This window comes from Leptonychotes weddellii, chromosome 10 (assembly GCF_054177405.1).
Source record: "Leptonychotes weddellii isolate Sample4059 chromosome 10, ASM5417740v2, whole genome shotgun sequence".
Classification (NCBI taxonomy): domain Eukaryota; kingdom Metazoa; phylum Chordata; class Mammalia; order Carnivora; family Phocidae; genus Leptonychotes; species Leptonychotes weddellii.
This window is the reverse complement of record NC_138378.1, coordinates 49797935-49819367: the sequence shown is the minus strand read 5'-3', so window position 1 is coordinate 49819367 and position 21433 is coordinate 49797935. Positions and strand designations below refer to the sequence as shown.

Genomic DNA, 21433 nt, shown 5'->3' with positions numbered 1-21433 from the left:
AGGTTAGCATGCCCTTCTTACACCTGCTGTTTTTCAAGTGCCCTTAAGTCAAAATAACCCTTATGTCAAAGCAGCATATTTTGGGGTGACATATTCTGGTTTCCTTCAATTATAGTAAAGTGTTTGAGTGGGGGATTTTATTTTGGCCACACTGAGCCTTATCTGGTGATTGGCTTTCCATTTCAATCAGAGTCTACGTTTCAGGTCCTGCTTTAGGTTCCTATACTTCAGGGTCCTCAAGAGCAGGTACTCCTGTTGTGTGTGTATCTGTGTGTGTGTAGCTAATTCCCTCATGGAGGAAGAAAATGGATGGATTCTGAAGTTAAGTACTAACATGAACTGTTTCAAGTTACACTACTGAAGGCATTTGTACCCATGGTGTTATGTCCTGTAGATTGGAGCTTGATGCCAACTGTTAGGGCTTCTGGGTTTTGATGACAGCAAACTTTGGAAAGTTGTAATGGTTTCATTTAGGTCCGAGAGGAATCGTGATGTGTCTTATTTGACTTTCTTGTTTGAGTAAGAGCATCATGTTTATTTGCCGTGTTGAGCTTTTAGGTAGGGGGTTATTGCAGAGATGTATTTTGGCCTCCTTGTGGTTCTTGGTGTCAGTCATGGAAGCATCAGTCTCCCAAGGCTGTTCATGAGTGAGTAATGGGGAAGAAAACGGAGTGAGGTGTATTCACCATCCTGCATCATCTCGTCACAGCCTCAAGTTGTCCCTCATCACTCACCCCAGCATGTCCATCCAGGCGAATGGTGCTATTGTTTCATTTTCTTCTTTACCACACACTTTCTAGGTACCAGTTGAGTGATAGAATCTCATTGAAATACAGCCAGTAAAGTGGCCTGACAGACTTTGTAGAAGACAGAAGAGCTAGAGGGCTCTGTGAGTACTTTGTTGTGCCAAGTAAAAGTTCTGTGTGGTGCCTGTAGACACAAAACACAGAGCAGGGTAAGGGCCTTGGGGCCATTGCCCTTAGACTTTGGAGTCCCAGAAGAAGTTCATTGAGTAGCAAAACTAGAGAGTGTGTCTTTTTGTCTGAAATGGGTCCAAAACAGTGTTTGTTGTTTTTTTTTTTAAGATTTTATTTATTTGTCAGAGAGAGAGCACAAGCAGGGGGATTGACAGGGAGAGGGAGAAGCAGGCTGCCCACTGAGCAAGGAGCCCGATGTGCGGGACTCGATCCCAGAACCCTGGGATCTTGACCTGAGCCGAAGGCAGCTGCTTACCCGACTGACCCACCCAGGCGTCCCAAAACGGTGTTTCTTCTTGAGTAAGATGTCTCAAGTGTCTGATTTCCATTTGGTTACGTTAATTTTGTAATTTTTCTGTTGGATTTTTATTCTGGGACTGACTGATCTTGGGAGAAGTGGGCTGATTAATTTTAAAAACATGCCATTCCTTTCTCAACCTACAGAACCAGATCCTGTAACCTTATTTTGTTCCAGAATTTTGCCTACATCGGTCTGTTCACTTTTGTTTGGTTGAGTTGTCAGTGAATTTAAGTTGTATAACTTTTTGTGTGTCTGAGTAAAAATAATAATAATTTTGATTAATTCAACTGGTATGGTACTGAATAATACTCTCAGGTATAATTGAGATTTGCCTGTGAAAGGTCATCTGTTCTCATTTTTCTACTAGTTCACAGTCACAGAATGGAGGGTTTGGTAAGAGTTTACTAAAACAAAAAAATAGATAAAACTGGTCTTTTTTTCTTTTCTTTTCTTTTAGAAATATGCCCCCCCCCCTTTTTAAAAGATTTTATCCATTTATTTATTTGACAGAGAGAGACACAGCAAGAGAGGGAACACAAGCAGGGGGAGTGTGAGAGGGAGAAGCAGGCTTCCCGCTGAGCAAGGAGCCTGATGCAGGGCTCCATCCCAGGACCCCAGTATCATGACCTGAGCCAAAGGCAGACGCTCAACCGACTGAGCCACCCAGGCGCCCCTGGTCTTTTTTATTTTCATTCCAAGTGTATATTCATTTTTACATTTTGATGGTGAAATCTGACAGATATTTGTATATCTCATTTTATCAGCCCTCTCTCCACTGGCAAAGATAGAGCGAATAATGAATTACCCTTCCTTTTTTGTTCCAACTATTATTAATGGGTAGATCTAATTCTGTAAAGAATTATGCTGGGAAAAAAGATGATTACTCAGAATATTTCTCAATCCTCTGGGTTGTTCCCAATTAACTTATCTGAAGTCTGCCTGTCTCTCCTTCTATCATTACTGCCATCAGTGGAAGGAAAGAGAATTTGGGTAACAGTTTAAAAAACATTTTAAGGAGTCAATTTAAAAAAACGCACTCATAATATGTACTCCTCTGTGCTCAGATGGTGGAGTGGGCAGGGTTTGCCCTATGACTTATTTACAAATCCATAGCTGCTTTTGAAAATTACCACTATTCAGATGTTTCCCCCTCCTCCATCCTCTAAGCAGCCAAGGAAGGCAACAGAAAACTCCTTGCCTAGTCCTATTCCAGTCAAAGACAAAGACCTTTTCTATGAGAGTTGGCTCTCCTGGTTGGAGTCCAAAATGCTAATTGGCATCAGCTGCATTAAATCGCTGAGTGGAGCCTAGCAGCTGCCTCATCATTGGAGAAAACCAGGAGGGAGCCTTCCTTTTCTCACCAAAACGTCCTCTTTCCTTTCTCTAGTTACCTTTAGTTTAGTTTAGTTTAGTTTTCATCTGTATATGATTGTGCCCTTCTACTAAAGAGGAGAATGAAGGGCAAGGTCGTTTGGACTTGGCCTAGACAGATGGGATATATAAACTTAGGTCATGTCGTTTTGTCCATTCCACTTTCTTTCATATATGGGGTTGTTGTTAAATTTCAGTTCTAGCCTGCCCGAACTCTGTTTTCTACTGTATTTTCTCAGGCTAAATGAGGTGTTTGGTGGTGGTGGTGGTGGTGGTGGTGGTGGTTATATATTTAAATGTTTGAATGAGACCACCAAACTTGCTTTTAACTAATGACCAAAAGGAAATTTGAATTCAGAGGTTGGTTCATTATTACCCCAAAGACATGTATTATATACATTAGTCATAATTAGGATTCCAGATGTAGTTGGCTCAGAGCCATTGGCAGATTCTGCATTTCTGATGCTTTTTCTCCAAGGTGGGCATTCTTAATTAGTATATGACAATTAGTGGTGCTAAATATCCTTTTATTTTATAAGATGTGTAATAGTCATTTTTAAATCATAGAAGCAAGAGAAGGAATGTTCAAAGTATGTATAAACTAGTTCCTAAAACACTAATTTGAGAGGACAATATGTTCCTCTTGAAATTTTTGGTAGTTCAATTTCATATGCTTCCAGGATTTAACTACTTAAACCTCAGAAATACTCTGGCAAGTGGCATTAATCTGATTACTATATTTCCAGATGATACTTGGATGTTTCAGTGTATTGCCAAACTTGATTGTACTTAAGTTGTTCTTATATCGTATTTCATTGTTTCTAATATGTAGCCCAATTTAAAAAAATGTTACAGTGTATGTCTGTGGTTCATGGTGAATCATAGTTTCATTACATAAAGTACTTCAGTATCTCTATCCAGTGGCATCTTGGATTTAAGGAAATAGATTGTGCTGTGATAATCTGCCAGAATTATCTACCATTATGCATATTAAATGTCTTTCACACCAGTGACTAGCACTGAATTTAAGCCTGTGACAATTTTTAAATGTATGAAATGCACAAGAATTTCAACTCCATGGGCTCTGAAAACATTAAGTGCCTCTGGAAGCTCCTAATTCTTAGAAAAGAATGGTGAACAAGTCAGATCCTAGAAGACATTGGTTTGTGTCGCTAAAAGAAAAAAAAATCAAAAATAAACAAAATACGTTGTGATCCTTAGTTATTGCTCAGGAAGCTTCTCATGGGAGAATTGTAGAAGTGAAACGTACTGGCAGAGCATCATATGAAATAATGACCCTTGGAATAATTTAGCCAATATGGGGAATGGAGGGAAGTAGTTAGGGATGAATCAATAAAGCAGTCTTGAAACCCAATAAGATGCACATACTGCATGGCATAATTGGCTGCAAATACACAATTAAAATCAATATTCTTATTTCCCTTATTTTAGTTCAACATTGTTCTTTTTGCTTGCTTTTTTATAGTCTTTATACCCCAGATCTTTGTACGTTGACTGATTTTGTATAAAAGGAAAAAAAATCAAACCTTTAGTTCAGTTTCTAGTCATCTAGTCATAGTCCAATGGAAGGAAAATGGGATGTTTAACTTTTCAGGGCCCAACATGTTTAGCCATAGGCCTGAATCCAGGAGTGACACCGCATGCCTTTCTACTAGAGAATGTTTATGGCCACAGTCAGGTGCTTTTTGTTAGGAACCTATTGGTCTTGACAAGTCCCATTTGACAAGTGCATTCTGTCCCTTTTGCAGACACATGACACAGCAAGGGCTCTGCCACACAACCTGCAGAGTTAATAAGTAAGATTCATGGATAGCGTGAGAACCAGGGGAAAGCAGGGGAACCATGGGAGTGAGTTGTCAGTTGTGGTGACTCAGGACGGAACAGGCTCCATGTGCTCTGTGCCAGCAAGTTGTGGTCATTACACACTGCCTGTGATGTGAACGTGTGGAAAGAGCACAAGATAAAGCTTTAGGTGAATTGGGCTTTCTAGTCATGTTTGGGGCATGCTTCCTTGTGCCTTACATTAAAAAAATTGTCACCCTTTTATGTTTTAGTATAAAGTTCCTTTGAAGAAAGGTCCCAAATAGAAGTGTGTTCTTTTGTAATACTAGCCAGGCTAACCACTGCCCGTCCCCCTCCCCAAGGCTAAACACTGCTTTTGTTTAGGATTAAGATAGTTTTCCTAGTTATCCAGTATCTCAGTTTTTATTGCTACTTTAAATTTAAACATGGTCATGTTTAAATCAGATTGAAATGATACGCATGTGGTGTATTTTCATATATACAGGGTTTGAATGAGAATTAGTGCACACAGACTGCTATATAGACTGTATGTGTCTATGTGGCTTTGCTTCATATTTGCATCTACCATCTGCCAGAGTCACGTGACAACTATGCCTATTAATATGCTGTAGTATTCTGATACTTATGTCTGGGGACCAAGCTGGAGGCCACCATCTTAAGAATCACTGTTCTAAGATGATTCCATGTTTTGTTACATGTTGTTTCTAAAGCGGTAGTGTACAGCTGAAAGTTGTATTTTAAGAAGACCTTTTCTTTGGGGCGCCTGGGTGGCTCAGACGGTTAAGCGTCTGCCTTCGGCTCAGGTCATGATCCTGGGGTCCTGGGATCGAGCCCCGCATTTGGCTCCCTGCTCAGCGGGGAGTCTGCTTCTCCCTTTCCCTCTGCTGCTCCCCCTGCTTGTGCTCTCTCTCTCTCTCTCTGTCAAAAATAAATAAAATCTTTAAAAAAAAAAAAAAAAGACCTTTTCTTTTTCATTTGGTCTCATCACTAATATCTAATTAATGATGTTGTAGCTTTTATCTTAACCGTATTTTCCAAACCAAACTTACTTTAGGTTTATGAGGCCTTATGAATGGTTTTTGGAGCGAGCCTGCAAGACTCGGTTTCTTCAGCTGTGTGCATCCACATGGATACACTAGCTTTCACATGCACGGTCTTTCTCTTTTTCTCTTAGACGCGCACATACAGGCATCTTGACTGCTCAGAAACCCTGAGTCTTCCTGCAGAAGGAAGAACATCAGTTATAAGCAGAATGAATGTGCCAATGGGGAGAAGTGAGGACATTGTACGGAACCAGTCATTAAAGGAAATTACAGAGATCTGATTATCACATTTTTCTTTAAGATCTTTATCTTCCCTCAAACGTGGCTTTTCTAGCCAGAGCTGGTTTTTCTCTTTTCCTCCACCTTCTCTCCTCTTCATCACTTTAACTCTGCTTTCCCCTGGTTCTCATGCTATCCATAAATCTTACTTATTAACTCTGCAGGTCGTGTGGCAGAGCACTCACTGTGTCATGTGTCTGCAGCAAGGGACAGAATGCACATGCTGTTGCAGGTTCTGCCCTGGGGGTGGATGAGAGAGAAAAGTGGAGACTGGCAGTCCTCCCCATTCACAAGGGCAACTTAGTTTTATTTTCCAGACCTGTGCCTCCATCTGTTCTTTCATCCCCCTTCTGATCTGCTCACACAAACTCTATTTCTTCTTCTGCTCATTTTACTTTAATAAAGCAAGAGGCTGGGGGATGAGCCAAGTCTAAAACAACCTGCTGTCACTGAGTGATGTTTTATTACTGTGGGTCCACCGGACTCACCTGAATCTCTTTTTGGGGTAGAGGATCTCATTAAGCATGCCATCCATCCAGGGCTTGCGGTGCCGGTCTGTATTCAGTAATCTGCCTGTGGCCACACCAGAAGGTAATGTTCTGGTGCAAGATTGTCATAGGTGAACCTTCTCTGCCGTAGCTGTGCCAGATGATTTCTGTTCACAAACATTTTCTAGAAAAGAAACAGCCTTTCCTTGTAATTAGTTGAAATAGTATCAATCGTTCTTTTTTCCCCCCATTTTTTACAAATGAGCAAATTGAGGTTCAGAGGTCATAGTTCGTGGGAAAGCTGCTTCATCTACCTCTTATATACCTCTGTAACTTTCATACTTATGTATTTCTTGCAAAGCTTATAACAGCATTTCAAAGGAGGAGTCCTGTTAAAGTCCCCAATTCTTGTCACAAGGATAAAGTGAATGTGTCTTCCACTATTGCTGGAGGGACTGGGAACTTGTGTTCTTGCCTATGGGTGGGGAAGTTAAAATTATGCATGACATTCAAAAGCCACACATTTTATTTTTTTATTTTTTCTTAAGGATGAAGAGGAAGAAATCAAACTGGAGATAAATATGCTGAAGAAATACTCTCATCATAGAAATATTGCAACATATTACGGTGCTTTCATTAAAAAGAGCCCTCCAGGACATGATGACCAACTCTGGGTAGGCAAACGTTTCCCAAGCATTTTGTGTGGTTTCCTCTTTGGTGGTACTCAGAGGACATTAAGGACCTTCTAGAGGGAAGGGAGAGAAAAGCAAACTCAAAGGGGGTAGTGCCTGTTATCTTCCTTGGCCTTCTTGGTTAAAGGTATACTGAATGTTTATTTTTATGTTGATTTCACATTGCATGGAAAAGAGTTAACTTTATGTTTCAGGAATAAAATGGCATGTTTTAAAAGGAATGTAACCAAATAGCAAGGAAATTAGGAGCTTGAAAAGTCAATACAGTAAAAACTTTATTTATGGAAATTAATTAATATGGAAGTGCAACTAAATGCATCTTCTTTACAACCTGGAAGTAAGGGACAAACATATAAGTATTAATAATATTAATGGTAACAGTTAATTGAAAACAGTAAATTCCAGGGAAATTTCTGGAATTAATATATGTGCAGTCTTATCTCTTATTCAGCCACATCTATACTGACGATGATGACACTGAGATGCTGTCAGATCTATGGTTAGCACATTGGTTATGCCAAAGGTACTGGACTTATGAAGCAGGAAGATAAATACTTTTTCTAATTTTTTTAAAGCCATTATAGAAAATTTGTAACATTTTGCCTTAATTTTAACCTTTATTTTCATTGCCCAAATCCAATCAAAGTTAAAATTTTAAAACAGCTCAATTCAGTTCATTTTCTAGATATTTAAAAAACATGCTTTTGATGATACTGTGTAAACATTTAGGTATTGTAAGTAATGTATTTTTAAAATTATGTACTGCTTAAAATAGTATTTCTCTGAATATAAAGTAGTTTGAGAATCATAATGTGTGAAAGAGGATATCTTTGACTCTGGCAAATGAGAAAAGATGTTAGAGTATCTCTATCAGATATCTGATAATTGGGTACTGATTAAGGACAAAATGGTCCTCCCATGCCCATGTACTTGGGAGAGAGGAGGAATACTTCAGAATCTCTGTACTGGGGGATGTGCTGTAAAATATCAGAAACTCTTAATCTCCTGGACCAAACATACACAGTGAATAAATTGGATGGTGAAATGAGCTCTCAGTAACTTGGATGCTTCCAAAATGATCATATATCCAGATCTTTAGGAAAGGCGGAAGGAGTTAGATTCTGCTTTCCTGACTAATGTCCACTGTGTACTGATCGTGGTGATGCTCTCGCTGGTTGCTGGGATGTGCTAGTCACTGCCTGTCTTTTCTGCCCTGTAGCTTGTTATGGAGTTCTGTGGGGCTGGGTCCATTACAGACCTTGTGAAGAACACCAAAGGGAACACACTCAAGGAAGATTGGATAGCTTACATCTCCAGAGAAATTCTGAGGGTAAGGAGAAGGTGTCCCGTGCATGGTCTTGTGTTCCCATTTTCATTTTCCTAGCCCAAAATATTTCTCTGCATTAGTTATAACTGTATAGATTGTTCTTTCATGACAGCCAAGGGCTCTGTGTAACTAGCTGGCTTTGATTGTTTAAGCTACATCATGGTTTTGATTGTGACAGGTATCTAAAGAAAGTAGACTTAAACAAAAATAGTTTTTTGCATTTCCCTGAATTCACCCTCCAGGTGTTAAAAACAAAATCCAAGTGAAGAGAAATAGTCTCTATTGTTTTTATCGGAATCCTTTGTCTAAGCTTATGAATCAATATTAATGTTGTCAAACGCTGGCTCTCAAAATCATCTTGTGGACTTTGGCATTAACTGTTAGATTCTGTTGCAGTATTAACAAGGAAAAGTTTGAATGTTTAATGTTGTTTACAGCCATTTGGAAAGCCGGTTTATGATGTTAAAGTTTCTGAACTACTGTTTTAGCAGATTCTAAATGATTGCTTTCAGTAGTAGAGCTATGCTGACACGACAGGCAAAGGGTCTGTATATTTTGCATTTGAAAAGTGCTTGTGTTACCGGTGAGCCCCTTTCCTTTGGCCAGCTGTCCCAGTTTTTCTCTCTACTTTACCCCTTAATTACACATTTAAATTACTTGGTTGGATTTCATTTACCCACCACACTTAAAAAATAAAGACTGTGGAGTTAAACTGGAATCTAATTTTTATGCTTCTCTCACTAATAAAAAAACCTGTTACTTATTTTTTTTACTTATAGGCAAATATACCCTACTTTCATGTTTGAATTTCATAGAGGACTGTAGGTTTAAAAAATGCTGTTTAGAATTCACAGAGATGAATTTTAATTCCTTTTTATTTAGATGTTTTATGAAGCCCTTGAAAAAATAAGCAATTCCCTTAAGAAAATTAGTTGTAGGGGGTGAGGTGGGAGAACCCTCTTTTTGTAATCACTCTCAGATTTCATTATTAAAACATGAGGGTCCTATCTTTTATGGTTATTATAGGAGGCAGAGTCTAAAAGTACAAAACTAAGTATCCTGCCCTGCACTACTATGAAGGAGTTCAGCAAGTGGGCAGATGTATTTATTATGTTAACAACTAAAACTCTTGGTATGGTCAGCAGGAAAGAATAGTGGTTAGAGTGAGTCAGACATGGGTTTGAGTCCTGCCTTTGCTACTTACCTGCTGTATACCCCTGGCAAAGTTACTCCCCTTTCAGGGCTTACTTTCTTCTGTAAAATTAGGATACCAATCCAATGAAGGAAGTACCACTGTAATGAGAATTAGATGAGTTGGTATATATGAATCATTTAATGTAACATGTGGGTACATAACTGATTGTCAGTAAATATAGTTGTTGTTATTGTTTTCCATTATAAACATATACTTACACATACCTTTTCTATATATAATTCCAGTGTGGGATTTCTCAAGTGGAGAACTAGATTTTAGTATAAATGTCCTAGGCATCAAATGTATTTCAGCCATCAAAGACAATTTACATGTTTTTTATATATATAGGCAAGCATTGTTTACCTATCATGTAATAGGTATATTTAGCTATTTTACTTCCGTTGATCTCAGGCATCATTTCAAAGACAGCCAGGTTGTTGGAGGCCCCTGACTGTCAACCTGAATATAATAGCTTAATGGACATCGTTTTGAGATACATCAAATGTTTTCCATCTTGGTGGGCACCTGAAACAAGTGTTTCCTTCATTTATATTTCATCTAGAATGGGGTTTTTTTCCTACAACAAAAGTCTAAATGAACTAAAAATAAGCCTCTGGATGAGTCAGTGTGTCATAAGCTAGTGTGTGTTTTTCACAGGAATCGCTGAGAGTCCACTTTGGTAAAGAGAAAGCAATATGGTAAGAAGGAGGTGAGCTGTTGGAATGGAAAGAGCCAGCCCGAGTGGATAACCTGGGTTCTCAAAGACATTGCTGGGTTAGCTCTTTTCTGTAGTGGCAAACTTGTCCTCATCCTTTAGTAGGTGTTAGATTCACATGCCGTTATTATGTTAAGATCCTCAAAAGGTTGAGAGTCATGAGCTTGTAGGCCTCAGGCTTAAGTAGGAAAGCTCTCTTGGGCTCGCCCACTGAAATCCTTGAGACGAGAGGTTTACCAACAAAGTCAGTGTGTTCATCCCAGCCCACTTCCACGTTTATAGTCTCCACAGCCATTGATTCGTTTTAGTAGAAACCGATGTTCATACTGAGTATGGGTACTTAACAGTGTTTCATAACCAATACTGAAGGACATCCTTTGACTGTTCCTTTGTTCGATGTCCATGAATGAGATAGAGTTACAGGAAAAATGTTTTCTAGCTTTGAAACATTGATGCATTTGCTCTAGGATGATATTTAGTGTGTATTTTTATCTGGACTATCTCTGCTAAGGAGGCATAATTGTGGCTTAATTTCGGCATGGAATAGTTGAACATACAAGGGTAGTTGAACATACATTCTCTCTTCATATAGGGAAAGATGTACTCATTTAGAATAATCATAACTCAAGTTCACATTGCCTGCAAGGTATTAGACACACCTTGAGTGGTTTCACCTAGAGACACAGCAATCCTTCAGCAGTAGGACCAGGAAGTAGATGTTTCTTAACGTTTATCGCTCTTAAGAAACAAGAGTGCACACAGGCCACATTGAGAAGATGTGGATACTTAAGTTTGTTGCTAAGATAATCCTATGAAAGTATAAGAAGGGGGTTTGGGAAAGTTAGAGAATGTAAAATGAACTGAAGGTAGTAGAAGTAGGAATTATGAAAGAATTAGGGAAGCTACTTTTTTTGGTTTCTTCTTTGCTGTTCAGAGTTATGCCATGCTGAAAGGAGAGACTTTCTTCCTAACTATAGCACTAACATACCATATATTTTTAGCGCCTTTTCCCCTAGTCAGTGCTTTGTGGTATAACACTGCACATCCTGTGTGGTGGAAAAATAAACAGAGCTATCAAGTACGCTCTATTCTGCTTTATAAGCAGACTAGTAAGTTACTGTTTAGAAACCCCCTGTGTTAGAAAAATTAGTGTTCTAGAGCAGCTGTTACATTTAATGCATATCCTGCACAGTAATGATAACAATAGAACCTCACACAAAAAATCAAACAGGAAAATTAAATAAACGCTTGCTTCTGATCTAGCCTTTTTGAATTGAGACATTTCAGAATAGATAGCTTGTTTGTATGTTAAGGAGGCAGGCTATAGATTCGGCTTCTCTAGCTAAAGACAGAACAAATACAGGAGTTGTCTCTCAGTTCATAGTTGGATGCAAAATGTGGTTTTGTTCTTCTAGCACCTCTCATAAGAGACATGCTCTCGGGCTTTGTTCCCGATACAAGGTCATCAGAAAGTGCTGTATGCCCAGTAGGGTTTATTTCCTTGGGAAAGAAAGCTATTTTATTTGAGCATAAAGCTCTTTCGATGGCAGAATTGTTTTACACTTGGGGTGGAGGTGGGATTGGTAAGCAGTTAGCAATTTGTCACTATGCGGTGGGAAAACGAGGCAGTGTTCAAGAGCCAGACTTGAAACCCCACTCTGGCTCTTTGTTTTTTCCCCTGGGATGGGTCTAGTTCAAATATACCCACAGGGTCACCCACTGAAAGATGGACGTGTAGCGTGGGAAAGGAACCACCCTATACACAAATAGCACAAATTACAGCAGAGAAACTGCAGATGGTAATCTAGAGTGTGTCTTCAAGGAGCAGCTAGAAACTGGTCATGTTGCTCACACGGGGGACCTAACCCGTTGGAACTGGGAGGTGGGTACTTCTTTCTGTTTGTGTGGTACTATTGGTGATGTCTTCCTGGAAATGCACTAAGACTGAATTGTAGTATGTTCTAAATATGGTTCATAAAACTTGTGGCCTGCATGTGTACTTTGTTATAAAAAGTGTGTTCCAGGCTCTTTATTTGCAGCAACAAAGAACTAAAATTCAGATCTGTCTCTCCTTTACAGGGCCTGGCACATCTTCACATCCATCATGTGATTCACCGGGACATCAAGGGCCAGAATGTATTGCTGACTGAGAATGCAGAGGTGAAACTTGGTATGTGACGCATGTGCCACATGATCTAATACTTGCCCCTGGTGCAAACCAGCAGCACTCCCTACCTCGTTGGCATTTAGCTAAAAGCTCTATTACCCACATTTTCTCTTTCTGTTCTATTTAAGAAGTGGGAAGTGGGCTTATTGCTTTGTCTGTCTCCAGCCTCCCTCCCCACCATGCTTCTCCCCCTGCTCTGCTCTCCATATAGTAGACAGACTAATGTTTAAATCAGATCATGGCACTTTCTTCTTTAAAGACAGTTAGTGGCTTCCTATTTCACCTGGAATAAAATCTGCATTTCTTACCATGGCCCATAAAAAGCCATGGCCCTTGCTACTTTCCAGCCCCATTTTGTGACCATCCTCACTTCTCTCCTTGTCCAGTTCACTCATTTTTTGACTTCCTTGGAATGTCTCGCAGGGTCTTTGCACATACTGTTCCCCATTGGGAACAGCTTTGAGGTTGCAGTTTTTTCCCTCATCTTCAGAGGCCTTCCCTAACACTCTGATCTGTATTCCCTGACTTTTTGATCTACGGCTTATTTCCTAGCTAATCCTGATCACAATTTATAATTATATAGCTATTTGTTTACATATATTTCTGACTTATTTACTAGAATTTAAGTTCTGGAAGTGTAGCAACTAGGATGTTTTATTTACGAGAGCATTCTTATCTGGCACCTAGCATAGTGCCTTAAATGTAGTAGGTGCTCAGTAAATTTATGCATGGGTGGATGGAGTCCAAAGTATCTTCCTGGAGATGATTTTATAATGGTTTTTCTGTATTTCTTGTTTCCTTTACCTGGTTTTGAAATTTTTTCAATCCACTTTTATATAATGGTTCTGTCAAATTTTTAACAATTAGCATTAAGTTTTCTTCCACTAAGGCATCACACAAAAAAATTGTTTATGCTTATAAGAATCTAGTCCATCTTTCAAAAATCTTAGGCACAGTAGTTACACCTTAAAAATAAAATCTTCATTATTGCCTTCTTGCACAGTACCTCCATTTATTGCTCATCTGTGGAGCAATAGTGTGCCCATTGGGGAAATCCCCTCAAAGCTAAGATAGGAGGCACTTGAATTGTTCTCATTCCCAGTGACTCAGTAAGCTGTGTATGTTCCCTGCGCTGGCCCCCTGGTGCTAGGACTGTGATGGTCCTTCCGTAATCACTTGGTGATCACTGGTGACTGCTGTCTGAGTTGCTGCAAATGGCATGTATTGCCTGGCCCAGGTGTCTCTGTGTCAGGACATGTGAGCCCACCTCCTGGCCAGTTGGTTTCCTGAGCATGTTCTGCCTACAGAAGTTGAATCTATAACCCAACCCCTGTGAGTGATTTCAGCCCTCCCTAGGCCCTTCTGCAGGAGCTCATCCACCATCCTGCAGTCCTCCTAGGGGTAATGGCAGTGTGCATAGTGATGCCGCAAACATTCTGTTAGAGACCCTGGTCTTCCTGCCACCTCTGCCTCCCAACCTGAACTTTCCTCTAGACCACTGTCATTGTTCAGCGGCGTGGGATGTAGGGGTCACTGTGAAAAATCTGAAGTCCCGGGTACTTTGAGGAGTGTTTCTTAGTATATTTGTGATTTAGCTTGATTCTCTTTATTGAATTCATTACTGTGTACTTTCCCGAAAACCTTTGTGGGTTTCTTCTCTTTCTGTGGTTAAATGCTGCTTAAGCAAAGTCACGTGGGTGTTAGTCAGTTCTCCTGAACTTGGAGCTTTCTATGACTTGATCTTGTTTGTAGCAGGCATGTTTCCTGCAAGCACTGAACATCCTAATTCATCCAAAAGTCCCTCTAGTGGTCACTGTCGTGGAAGCTCAGGGAAGTAGCTGGGTCCAGGCCGCCTACGAGCCAGCAGACTGGAAGAGGATTTTGTCATTTTGGCAGCTTTGCTCTGGAGACAGTGCTCCTTATCGATGCTGGTGACCTTAAGGAGTTTGCATGTCCATAAAGTATTACTCTTTGAGTTTACACTGAAGACACCTCCTCCTCACATTTCTTCGTCTTGTGGCTTACTTGTTTGTTAATTATGTTCTACTCCTTTCTCTTCCTCCCACAGTTGATTTCGGTGTGAGTGCTCAGCTCGACCGGACGGTTGGGAGAAGAAATACCTTCATAGGCACGCCCTACTGGATGGCTCCTGAGGTCATCGCTTGTGACGAGAACCCAGATGCCACCTACGATTACAGAGTAAGCCTGTGCTCCGGGCCTTCACTGGGCCCCTCGTGTTCCTGAGGGATGGGCGCTCTGTTTATAGATAGCACAGCTCTTATCCCTCCCTGCTGGTTCAGTGAGGAGGGCTTGGGAACCTTGTTGCAGGTGCAGATTTTCCGGAGCATTACTGAGATGCTGTCTTGTTGTTGTTCGTTCCCTGTCACCTTTGTTCTCCTTACTAAGTAATATACTGCTTTCACAGCAGCATTAGTCACTGTCTTGTGCATAGAGCTTTTTGTCATGAGTAAGTTAAATACTCTGCCCTGTTTGCTGTCCTTTTAAACTTGAAGAATATATTATAATCAGATATTTATTATACTTTTAAAAATACTGTTGGAATATATAGCAGTAGCTTCATCTATGTGAAATTTTAGAGTATTGTTAAAGAGCTTTACAGCTTGATTTGGTACACAAATAAATTATTAGAGTGACCTCTAGGGACTTATATCAATAATGCACTTTTTTGATCCTAATGTAAAACCCATATTTGACCATCAGATTCGGGTTGAGTATGTTTGCAAAAATTATTTTTTTAAAAAAATTGTTTTGCCATAATTAAATGAGTCAGAGTGTTTTATGTACCTGTTAATGTTATTCAAACTTGAGTTCATATCTTTACACTTTCCAGTATATTTTAGTATTTATTATAAATACCCAATTAATGAAACTTATTTTAAGTTTATGGTATGGTGGAATTTTTATTTTATTTTTTCATATGCTGGAGTATTTTAAAATAGATTATATAGACTGTATGGCTTTTTACTCTTGAATATGTCATTTTGTTATCTCCAAAATTTGAAAACATCTCCCAGCATACCCAAAATATTATCATGCTTAAGTAAATGGAAAATAATTTCTTGGGGCACTTGGGTGGCTCAGTTGGTTAAGCATCTGACTTTGGCTCAGGTCATGATCTCCAGAGTCTTGGGATTGAGCCCCGCATCGAGCTCCCTGCTCAGCGGGATGTCTGCTTGTCCCTATCCCTCTGCCTCTTCCCCTGCTCGTGCTCTGTCTCTCTCTCAAATAAATAAATACATAATCTTTAAAAAAAAAAAAAGAAAAGAAAAATAACTCCTTAATATGGAGTCTATAATTAGTCCCAACTGGTTAGTATCTGACTTATCCAAACGAGTGTTTCATATAGAACAAGACATTGTATTTGGCTGTTTGGCTACAGAGTATCTTTTAATCAAGGCTAACCAGCCCCTTCCCCTTTTTTTCATGACACTGACTTGTTGAAGAGGCAGTATTCCACCATCCAGATTTGTCTTAACCATTTTTGAATTTTAATTTTACAATCTTTGTAAGGCATTTACCTTGTTTCTTATAAACTGGAGAAATTCAATTAGTATCAAGAAAGACCTAAAGCAAGATTGCCCCAGGAGATGGGTATGGTTTGTGTTACATCACACCAAGTGGCATGGAACATCTGCATGTCCCACCACTGATGCTGCTGAGATTAGTCACTGGGTCAAGTTGGGTGAAATCCCTCCTTTGCACCCTATAGTAGAGAAAACCTCATAAAAATAAAGGAGAAATTTGTGGGCCTATCCTTCTTATAATCACACGTGTTTGAATTGTGTAACGTAATTATAGGTTATTTAGAAAATGCTTAAGCTGAGCAACTTTAAGTAATTCTTTCATTAGAATAGTATATAAACAAGAGAATGCTAATGATAATAACTATCCATTGTCTACTTTTAAAAATCTTGCTTGGATTTTAAGAAATCAGCCAATGTTTGTTGAGTGCCTACCACATGCCAGTCACAATTCTGGGGATACTAAGGTGAATAAAACAGACTAAAGTGCCTGCCCTCATGGAACTTGTATTTGAGTGGGGAGTGAGGTTAAAATTCAAATTTTAAAATTAATATTACAGGGGACTCAGAAGGAAGAGATTCCATGCACAGAAAGACAGCTTATTGCTCACCCCTTATTAAAGTTTGATGGGAGAGTGGAGAGGCTCATCAGCACTGTGATTCAAATTAGTGAACTACAGTAGATTTTATTAATTCAATTGTTGGACCTTTTATAAAAGAGTGCTTTTTTTAAAAAAAATTTTATTTCAAGTATAATTAACATACAGTGTTATATTAGTTTCAGGTTAGCCTTTAAAATTTTAACATCTTAATTAAATTTTAGATAATAACATAAAACATAAAATTAAACATAAATCTGGGCCAGGGGTCCAGGTTAGTGAATGTAAAGAAATGAAATATACTGAGCAGCAGGGCACTCAGTGGCAGTTAGAAAGAAGCTTTTCTGTGGGCCACCTCTAGTTCAGTCATAGATGCGAGTGGTTCTAATTAGCAAACCAATTTTACCTTTATTTTTTCATTCATTCATTCATTCATTTGGAAGGTATTCTTACATATGTGTTTGCTTTTAATTTCATGGCAAACTTCTTTTCAAAAATGCCTTTATATCATTTGTGTGAGTAGCCAGCCGTGGTAAGTTAGTGGTTTCCTATCTAATCCAGTACCTGTAACATACTGTTTTATTTTTGCAGAGTGACCTTTGGTCTTGTGGCATTACAGCCATTGAGATGGCAGAAGGTGCTCCCCGTAAGTAACGTTCTTTCCTTTTTAGCCCAGTTGTTATATGTGACTTAAACCTAGTCTCAAGGCTTCAAACAGAACGGCTTCATGGGTAAAGCCATTCCTAGCGGGACATTCAGATGAAGGAAGCATAAATACAGTGAAGTTTTAGATGTAAAAGGATTCTTGGCATCCAGTGTTCCTTTTGAAGATCCCTGAAGTCTGTAGGTTACATTTTATCTTTTATTTAAGTTGTATTCAGATGTGTGACCTGAATTACGCTGACATCAGAATAATAGGCAGTAATTTTCATTTTACAATTTAAACTTCAATGAAACTAAATCCTAACACATGAAACTGGTCCTGACACATGAAATTTTAGTAATACTTCCGTTGACTTTACCAACAGAGGCATAACTTTTTATCTGTAGAATAAGGTCTGGGTTTTTTGTGGGTTTTTTTTGTTTGTTTGTTTTTTTGTTTTGTTTTGTTACTTGTGAAATTTGCTTCTCCTTTGAATTAACTGAATGCCAACTTCATAAAATTGATTTTTGAGCAGAGACAGGGGTAGAATTGCAGAGAATAGAGATAAAACAGCATTATCTGCTGGTCCCCTTAAAAAAGGGGAGTATACAAAGAATGTATACTTGTCTGCTGCCTAGTTGCTGCTGAATAAATATTTGTTGAATGAATGAAAAAAATTTCCAACGGCTAAAATTTAGTTTGCGGTACAAGAAATGGATGTCAATCTTGACCACCATGTGTTTCCTCATGTTTCCGTCTGAGGAATTGAGACAGGGGTGTATTGCCGGATCCTTTGTTTCAGTTTTCTTTCACAGTGGGAATAGATTGTCTTCTTTGGCCCCCATTTCCCAGCTGCCTTGTAAGATTCTCATGAAGGTAAATAGACACACGAAAATGCACATTACCTACTGTGAGATTGCGTGCACCTGACATAGCTTTATTGGGCAAGTGGTAGAAGTACAAACGGTACTTGCACAGAATCAAATAGTCTGTTTTATTCTCTCATCTTTGCTCCTTCCTAGCACTACAGCGAACGAACAGTTAACATTTCTGGAGGGCTTCACAGCCGCTTACTGTGTCTAGGCACTGTATGAATGCCTTTACAAGCAGTGTCTGATTTAAATCCTCACCACGACCCTGTGACAATAAAATTATTTTCATTGCGATCTTATAGATGATTTAGAAACTTAAGCTGTTCACTCCCTTAAGACTATAAATCTGTATTTATCTTTGATTTACAAAAACTTTCCAATGTCAATTTGAAATTGTGTATTCTTCTTGTTGCTCTTGACCTCCTTATATTTTGCTGTGTTTAAATGGGGAACTCAGGTTATGCCCTAGGGTTCATATCTGAATGTCTAGACTGCTTGACATAAAGATTGTCCGTCAGGTGATGGGACAGCACATTAGATATTTTGAGTGAGCCCTAGAAATAAAGAATGAGTAAAAAGTGCCATACTGACGTCACCGTCTCCTCTCCCCAGCTCTCTGTGACATGCATCCAATGAGAGCACTGTTTCTCATTCCCAGAAACCCTCCTCCCAGGCTGAAGTCAAAAAAATGGTAAGCTATATATGCTTTGTTGTTGTTGTTGCTCTTTCCTTTTTACAAAAAACTGTTCCTTTTCAGTTTCACTCCAGTACAAAACTCTAGTCATTCCAGTTCCCAAAGAACATAAGAGCCAGTGCCCTGAAACACCAATTAAAAAGTATTTTTTTTAATGTTTTTTTCTTGATAAATTCTCTTTTAATTACAAAATAGTAACAAGTGACCATAGGAAACACTGTAACATGGTTAAAGAAAAAGTTTCATTTTAATATTTAAGCCCTCTTTTAAGTATAATACATTTCTAAGCATTTTCACATTCAAAAGCAAAGCTGTACTGACTTTGAAGCTCCTCAGGTGAAATGGGATTCAAATGTTAATGGAGTCATTTACTCCTAATTGTTGCAAAACATTGAAATTAGGTGCATCTTTTTTCATTCCAGAAATGAAAAGAATGGTCCTGTCTTTGGGCTGCCACTTTTCTCCCTGTGGCCCTCATATATTTGCTCCAGAAAAGTCACTTATCAGTGAAGGGCAATGATGGTGACCTTCCCTGGCGAAAACTTTAAGAATTGTGGTGGTGTGGGAAAGTGTTGATTTGGTTTAGTTTTAAAAGTGTTGAGGGAAAGGGTAGTGCTTTGTTTTCACCTGAGAATTTTGCTTACTTATTTCCTCTTGAACTTTTTTCTGAGTGCTTTCCTCTCAATTCTGTCTCCACTCAGGCTCCTCGTGCATGTGGGCCCTCTCCCCTTCTGTTCCCGTTTTCCTGGGCACATCGGTCTTATTAGTGCTCACACCTACTACCATGGTGGTCTTTTCCCCTTCTGTAACTATTCTCACTGGGTTTCCAGTGAGTGTCGTCTCTTCTTGGGTTTTCGACTCTAATTGTGAAATATGCAAAAGATCTCAATTTCAAGCCTTTTTCTCTTCTGGATTTGGTCTTTTAGCTCTTGCTGTCTGCTCTTTTCTTTTTGGTTGCTCATTTTCTGATGTCCTGTAGTTCTCTTTTCCCATCTGTGGGCATTATACGCACACACGTATTTTTACTCTTGCTTCTTTCACACTTCTCCCTGTTCCTGTCTCTCCCCACCTTTTGTTTGCTGGCAGGATTTTTCTCATTCTTTTTATACTGTCTTTAACCACATTCAACTCCAGATAACTGAGCTTATCTAGTTCCACTTACCAGGTTTTAGAGAGTTCTCTAAGGCAGTATGGTTGCCAAGATTTTAGCCCCAGTTGGTCTCTTGTATTGAAACTTGATAACTCTGGACATCTATGGTGGCCAGCCCTAGGGAAACCAAATGTATATAGTGGGCATCACCAAGGAGTAAGCTGTGGGGCTGGCCAGCTAAATTAAATAATGCTATTTTTTTTAAAAACGGAGTTTATGCTCTGTCTTCAGGGTACCTCGCAATTCACAAGTCTTGTCAGCTGGCCCCACTCTGATTATTCTGTCCGTTACTTGCATTTTGGGATTAACCACTCTGTGTATAATACAGTGATGTAAAGAGACAGATGTAGATGACAGATTCTTTCTGTGTTCTTACATGAAACTTTCTTTAAACTTGATTAGATGCATTTTCATCCATTTAAATCATTGCTCTCATTTTACCCAAGTATTCTAAAAGATGAGATGATTGCACACATAATGTTCTTCCTCCTTTCTGATTGCTGTCTTCCTATCCACCAATGTACATTGCTACTGCTGGTTTTGGAGAAGTGATCAGCGAACTCTCTTCCAGCAGAACTTAACAATCGATTTTAAAGAAAATATTGTAGATCATTGATTCCCAAATGTTAATTTTTAGACTTGGTAGGTAAGAATCCCTTTGGAATCTTTTAATTTAGGGTTTCAGCCTTAGTGTTTCTGGTTTGTTAGGTCCGAGGAATGACCCAGGTATTTGTATTTTTGATAAACTCCTCAAGTGGTCTTTGTGGGCAGTGGAGTTTAGGAATCTCTGTGTTAAAAACAAGGTCCACTACAACATTCTCATTAACCACAGGATAAAGTCACAACTTCGCTGAATGACTTTGAGAGCCCTTCTCTGAGCCGACCCTGACCTATTTTTCTGTTCTTTTCCACTTTTCATACTAGCATCAGAAAATGATTCATTACTCTCTAGTACTTTTCTACCTTTGTTCATGTTGTTCCTTTCATTCTGGAATGGTGGCTTCTCTCTCCCATCTTTAGAATATCGACTATCCTACTTTTTTTTGATGTCTAACCTCCTGTAGCAGTAGTTCTTTTCTTTCTTCCTCTGGCAGTTTGATAACACATCTGCTGTTGTTTGTACATAGATTTCCTCCACTTTATTTCCTATGTGTATTTCTTACAGAGCCTAGCATAAACAAATGTAAATTGTTGATATATAAATATTTGTTGAATTGAAAAAAATGGTAAGTTTGAATGGAAATACAAGACAGTAGACATGATTCTTAAAAGCAGTGAAGTAATTGGAAAGAACTGAACTAATTTTCTAAATCACGTTTTTAAAAGACTGAACAACTCATTCATTCAACAAAAATTTATTACATACCTCTTGTGGTCTGCCCATGCTCAGTGTTGGGCATTGCCGACATTGAAAAATCAGAACCAATTCCTGACCTGTACCTCAGCAGAGGAGACAGAAACATAAACATGACATGTACAGTCTATTAAATGCAGACAACCTAGAGGAAAGGCTCCTAACTTTGGGGATGTAGGGGTAGAGTGTTGCCAGGAAAG

At 39.0% G+C, this 21433-nt stretch overlaps 1 protein-coding gene across 50 annotated transcripts in view; it reads left to right on the top strand.

The window, feature by feature from the left end:
- The window catches only part of MAP4K4 (mitogen-activated protein kinase kinase kinase kinase 4), a 178209-nt gene that overhangs the window by 99738 nt on the left and 57038 nt on the right, over positions 1-21433 (top strand). For all 50 annotated transcript variants that reach the window (XM_081833347.1, XM_081833351.1, XM_081833355.1 and 47 more), the window contains exons 4-9: positions 6832-6957; positions 8195-8305; positions 12292-12382; positions 14448-14578; positions 17112-17166; positions 18648-18726. In XM_081833347.1, the coding sequence (XP_081689473.1) occupies positions 6832-6957; positions 8195-8305; positions 12292-12382; positions 14448-14578; positions 17112-17166; positions 18648-18726 (593 nt within the window). The remainder of the gene's footprint in view (positions 1-6831; positions 6958-8194; positions 8306-12291; positions 12383-14447; positions 14579-17111; positions 17167-18647; positions 18727-21433) is intronic.